This window comes from Brachyistius frenatus, unplaced genomic scaffold (assembly GCF_029030835.1).
Source record: "Brachyistius frenatus isolate BFR_SWC_R1_liver_20210118 unplaced genomic scaffold, ASM2903083v1 Contig_11, whole genome shotgun sequence".
Taxonomy (NCBI): Eukaryota; Metazoa; Chordata; class Actinopteri; family Embiotocidae; genus Brachyistius; species Brachyistius frenatus.
Genome location: NW_027210610.1, coordinates 3,918,318 through 3,924,653, shown reverse-complemented (window position 1 = coordinate 3,924,653; position 6,336 = coordinate 3,918,318). Strand labels below are relative to the sequence as shown.

The following is a 6,336-nucleotide window of genomic DNA, read 5'->3' as shown; positions in this document are numbered from 1 at the left end:
GAATAAATTGCTGTGACAATTTAAAAAGGCTGAACTTTACAGTTTGTTGTTTCATTGATGCCCATCAGTCTAAATCTGAGCAGTAACTGATGCGACATGTCACTAAGACAAATGTTTTATTTATTTTTGATTAGAAAGTTGTAACCTGATAGAAATTTTACACTGCGTGTGTTGTGTTAAAGGTTACGGTGCTGCATCTGGAGTATCCAATGGACAAGGGCCACAGCCAAACGGTGAATCCTCACATTCTGTGCACTTTCTGTAATTTGTGGATTTGCTCCACCGAAGCTTGTTTTCACAGTTGTTATGTTTTTGTTTTTGTTTTTCTAGGGAGGAAACCTCAGAATCGTGTAGGTGTAGGATCACTGCTGATGCCGTCAAAAGGTAAATTATGAGCCAGCTTCGCAATTCAACTGCTCAAGAATTGGAGACTCATTACTTTTACTCTTTTGTAAGGTGTGGGTCAGGCATTTCGGCCGCAAAATGGATATGGTGGATATCCTACAAAAGGAGTAGGTCAGTGATTACACAATGTGAACATTGAATAAGTCTGAACTGATTTCAGAGTGTAATTTTAATAATGTTTCACTCAGGTTACAGACCAGCAGCTGGTGTTTCAGGTGGAAATGGAGCCAAATCTAACGGTAAGTTTTTCTTTCCAAATTGTGAAGATTTAGCAAAATCTCAATGGATGCAACATTTGTATATGTGACCACATGTATACTATTTTTCAGGCTATGGTGCAGCTGCTGGTATGAACAAAGGAGTAGGGACAAAAGGTAAGTTCACCATGTCACTCTTTAAAATTAGGTTAAAAGTGTAATAATATACTGATTTAAAAAAAAAAAAAACTGTTTTACTTCTTGTATTTTAAGGCTACGGAGCAGCAGCTGGTGTGACAAATGGACATGGTGGCGAACCACGGGGTAGGTATTCTAATGTGGACTCAGCTAAGCTTGAAAAAAACACATTTTGAGGTGACTGGAATTGTTGCAATGAAAGTTTGATTGTGCTGATCAGCTTTCAAATGAAATTCTCAAATCAGAATATCAGAATCACTGCTTTCCATTGACTTTGATTTCCGCTTGCCACGTGTTTCTAATGAAGGAAATCCAGCAGTTTTACCCAACGGAAACGGAGCTAAATCGAATGGTAGATAAATACATTTTTACAGTCTTTATCTTTATGTTAGAGATCATTCTTTGTGATTCTATTGATAAATTCCTATAATTATTCTGTAATCTTTGTTTCAGGATATAATGTTAAAGCTGACCCAACCAATGGACAACAAATTAAAGGTGCTGTTATACATATCTTAGCACTGAGGATGTTCACACACTGAACAACTACATGGTTCAGTTTAAAAAGCTCCCTCTTGTTGCAGGATACGGTGCTCAGGCTGGCGGATACGGTGGGCAAGGAACGAAAGGCAACGGTATTTGAGATGTGATGATGTGCTAGATTTAGGGTTGAGTTCAATGTACAGAGCACTTTATTAGGAACACATGCGCAATTTAAATCAAACCAATACAAGAGCTCTGCTATTAATCGTACTTTAATGAAGCTTATCCAGTTTTTTGTTTATATTGTCAGAAAGGTCATAATTATACTTTATGTTTATTGTTGAGGATTTAGCAGGTGGTGTATTTGAGTTCTTAATATTTTTCTACCTCATTAACCAGCAAAATAGCAAAAAAAAATTAATCTGAACTATTAGCACAGGTGTTCCTAATAAAGTGCATTGTGAGTGTATGTGTTAGAGTTTTAAAAAGAAAATATAGATGATGCTATTTAAACCATTTTGGATTCAATTCATTTTCTTGCAAAAAAAGTTTAGAAGTATGGTGCATTCACTGAAGCTATTTGGCTACTGTAATTGTTGGGGTCATAAGAATATTGGAAAAACTGTTGTTGTATGTGTTTGCAGGTAACGGTGCTGCAGCTGCTGCAAATAATGGACTTGGAACAAAAGGCAATGGTAGGGTATTACTCAAAGCATGTTTCCAATATATGTTTATTAATTGGATACTCTTAAAATAATCTGGTTGCATATGATGAAAGCACAAAAAAGTTTTCAACTGGTTTAGAGTCAGAGTTGAAGAAAAAAAAAGAATTTGACCCTATTCAGGTTATATGTAAATGATGGATTGATGGAGTTCCTAAAATCCTCGTATGTATTTTCCAGGTTATGGTGCTAGATCTGGTGTACCTAATGGAAATGGCGCTAAAACCAATGGTAATGTCTGAAAAAATAAATAAAGCATTAATTGAGAAATAAATGTTCATTTGGCCAAATTTTGTCATATAATAATCTTTAGCTTTAGACCAAGGAGCAGCTGCTGGCCCATCCAGTGGTAATGGAGCAAGACCAAATGTTTAGAGATGGAGAGAGGTCATGGGAATGGGCTCTACGATAAAATACGTTGACTTTTTAAAACAATTTTTTTTTTTTGTGTCTGTTTGTTTTGTATCTTAAGTATGGCTCTGTGTTTAACAGGCCAAGGGGGAGCTGGCAGTAAACCCATGAAGGGATATGGCCGACCACCTTTTGGGGCAGGTAAATTATCTTCTGTTTGTTTTCCAGGAAATCAAAACTCTCACCTTGATACAACATTCATGTATCTATACCTCTTTGATTTTAAGGACAAGGTGTGGGGATGGGACCCTCCAGAGGTCTGGGAGTACCTCAGCTTTCCAGGAACCAAGAAAAGGGTGAGTGAAGGCCACTTCTCAGTGCTGAAGCCACCACCTGATACATCAGTAATAATGTCTTTATTTGTTCTTCCAGCATACGGCAGTAATGGTTTTAATGGTTACGGAGCTCAGCCTATGGGAGGTGAGTCATACAGGAGACTTATCACTTACTGCATCCCATGAAAAATGAAACATAAACCCTGTTTGTTAATGTATGGCTGAACTGTGTTTAAAGGCTCCAACGGTGGTTATGGCAGTGCTGGTTTGGGTTTGAGACCTCGGTTTGGAAACGGGGGAATGAAGGGACCTATGCAGGGTAAAACAATTCTTATTGCCCAGTGAAACTCCTGTACCTCACTGATTTTATTATTTTCATGTCCCTAGATGTACTGCTAAGCACAAGTCCCTGAACTCATGTTGTCATTTTAAAATTTTAGGCTACGGTGCCGCAGCTGGTGTGCCCAGCAGACAAGGTCCAAAACCTAATGGTAAGCATGAGATATAATAGTATAATTAATATAGTCTATATATACTGTTACTATATATATATAATATGTATAATAATGATATTCCACATACAGTAATATATATATATAACAGGTTTAAAAATAATATAAAATCACCTGCTGTAAAATATAAAGGTTATGCTGGAGCCAGAGTACCTAATGGAAATGGAGCCATGCCAAATGGTGGGTCAACATTCAATAAATTAATTATTAATATTACAATTAGAGTGTAAAATTAATATAAACGTTCCTGTTTGTGAATCTGTTAAGGTTATGGATACCCAAATGATGCTGCTAACAGGCCTGCAAAACCAGGTAATTCTAGAGCCACAATTAAATACTCGTAATTATTTTTGTATCTAAGTATGGTTTTATTTTTCTAACACAAGAATCTTAAACAGATGAATTATTTATCATTATTTAAAAAACAAAAAAAACAATGGTCGTTTGTTTACTATAACTGTCATTACATAATTAGAAGCAGTGGTGAAGAAGCTCATGGTCAAACAATTTTCATTTGTTCATATTATTGAATCTGTGGATCTTTTTGTGTGAAGCACAGCTGACAACGTTAGAAAAGCTCTGATGTCTTCTTTTTTTTTTTTTTTTTAAAGCATTTGGTAATATTCCAAATGGGTATGGCCCCAAACCCAACAGTAAGACTGTCATTTCCTTTTCAAATCTACTTATGATTCAAGACACACCTTTTTTCATTTTTCATCTGAATCAAATTAAACACAATTTTCTTTTATGAATGGTTTACAGGTTATGGAGGCCCCAGAGGAGGTGCAGGGAGACCCCAACTCGGTAATACTTCTGTTGTAAACACAAAATGTAAGTAAAGTTTGGAGCTGTCTGTAAAAATTTATATGATCCCAAGGTTATGGAAATGGAGCTGTTCCCAATGGATATGGAAACAAACCCAATGGTAACTGATCATATTTTGTATTACGTTTTTTTGTTTCTTGGTACTGTGAGGGTATATTTATGTAACATTATGTTTGACCAAGGTTATGGAAATGGAGCTGTTCCCAATGGATATGGAAACAAACCCAATGGTAACTGATCATATTTTGTATTACGTTTTTTGGTTTCTTGGTACTGTGAGGGTATATTTATGTAACATTATGTTTGACCAAGGTTATGGAAATGGAGCTGTTCCCAATGGATATGGAAACAAACCCAATGGTAACTGATCATATTTTGTATTATGGGTTTTTGTTTCTTGGTTTACTGTGAGGGTGTATTTATGTAACATTATGTTTGACTAAGGTTATGGAAATGGAGCTGTTCCCAATGGATATGGAAACAAACCCAATGGTAACTGATCATATTTTCTATTATGTTTTTTGTTTCTTGGTTTACTGTGAGGGTATATTTATGTAACATTATGTTTGACCAAGGGAGATGTATACATAAAAAGGAAATGTATATTGTGCTGTGAATTGTATTTCCATTTTTATTTTTAATTTGTTTTTCTCACAAGGTCATGGAATCAGAAATGGTCCTACACTGGGTGGATATGGAGGTAAACCTAATGGTAAGTGTCAGCTGACAGATTTTTTTTTTTAAATTGAAGATGATGATGAGCTCTGAATTTAATTTGTTAAAGTCAATCTTCTGAAACAGTGTCATTGTATTTACGTTGTGTAATTTATTTAAAACATTATTTGTAGGATATGGAGGACCAAACAGAGGCTCAAAACCTCTACAAGCTACCAAAGGAGTTGGAGCGGTGTCACCTGGTGAGGGAGTGAAAACTCTCGATATTGGTAAGATTTCTGCATAATTTGTATAAATATGTATGTATTTATGTATAATGTTAAAACTGAACCAACCTGAGCTGTCATCTCATTAGTGGCATTCAGGAAGAGACGGTAATAATGATGTTATCAGCAAGCACATAAAACCAAATATGTATGTTAAGCATCCTTTTGTTTGTTTGGGATGTATAAGTTTGCTTATGAAAATGTTGTGCTTCACAGGTTATAATGGTCCTGCTGGTATACCTAATGGACAGTGGGCTAAAGTTGCTAATGCTTGTAAAGCCCTCTTTATATGGATGTTTTTTGTCAGCTTTATGTCATAACATTATTGTCATTACATAACACTGCAACACTGGATCTGACAACTTTCTGCAGATATATGTGTGATGTGTATAAGTGAATTTTTTTTCATGTTTTCAGTTTCACTGTAGAGTTGTTTGTATCGTTCAGTCTTTGCTCTTAAAGGTTTCCCATTAAAGAACGATTTGGTTTTCACCCACATATCTCTGTTTGGTTGTCAGGTTACGGCACGACGCCAAATGGAAAAGGTCTAGCTGTAAAGGGTGCAGGTGAATCCAATGGACAGGGCCTAAAAGGGGGAGTTCTCTCTCTTGAGCAGCCGAGTGCGGCAACAGAAGAGGGTGTTGCACCTCAACAAGCAATAACTGAGGGTGCAGTGCCTGTTGCCCTTGAGCAGACGAGTGGTCTCTTGACACAAGGGAAATACCAGAAGCTGCCTGCACCTGTGCCTCAAGGAAAAAGCTACAAACAGACACTGCTGATCCCTCAGGCCACACCAGGACCAGTCCCAGCACTTCCTGAAGCCAGAGACCTAAAGCCCGCACCTGAACCTGGACCCGTGGGTCCAACGGGCAAGGGTCAGAAAGCAGCCACATCTGGACCTGGATCAGTGGGTCCCCAGAGTATCCCGGCACCAGAACCAGCATCAGTCTTCCCTCAAGGCAAGTACCCTGAACCTGAAACTGTACCAGATAAAACTCCACAGTTAGTCTCCTCATTGGCTTGGCTCGTTGGGTCATCCCTTTAGGTAGATGTAATGGTATTTAAAAAGAAAGCCATGAATATATTGTGCCTGTCCTTTATGGTATTTAAACCTGACAGGAAAAGTTGGTCACAAAAGTCATTCTTTCTAACTTTGTGCACGCATTTAGGGAAACACATTCTCAGTTACCATTGTGACTAATTGTGCAAGAAGAAAAGATCCACTCTGGTTACAATACTTTGCTGCTTACAACTCAATTTCTCCCCCTCTCACTTGTTTAATGTGCTGTTATAAGTTGAAGTTTTTACTGTCTTAAATGAAAATACTGTAATGCATTTCATTTTTTTTTACTGTTTGTTTCACACAG

At 37.1% G+C, this 6,336-nt stretch overlaps 1 protein-coding gene across 1 annotated transcript; it reads left to right on the top strand.

Annotated features, from left to right (window-relative positions):
* Window positions 1-754: 754 nt before the first annotated feature.
* On the top strand, window positions 755-6,014 carry LOC138616754 (spidroin-1-like). The gene is made up of 16 exons (XM_069691279.1): window positions 755-779; window positions 1,108-1,152; window positions 1,254-1,298; window positions 1,385-1,435; window positions 1,928-1,978; window positions 2,186-2,236; window positions 2,498-2,557; window positions 2,644-2,712; window positions 2,789-2,836; window positions 2,930-3,010; window positions 3,132-3,182; window positions 3,336-3,383; window positions 3,471-3,515; window positions 3,815-3,856; window positions 3,966-4,007; window positions 5,488-6,014. The coding sequence occupies exons 1-16, from the start codon at window positions 755-757 to the stop codon at window positions 6,012-6,014; spliced, it is 1,281 nt and encodes a 426-aa protein (XP_069547380.1).
* Window positions 6,015-6,336: the final 322 nt, after the last annotated feature.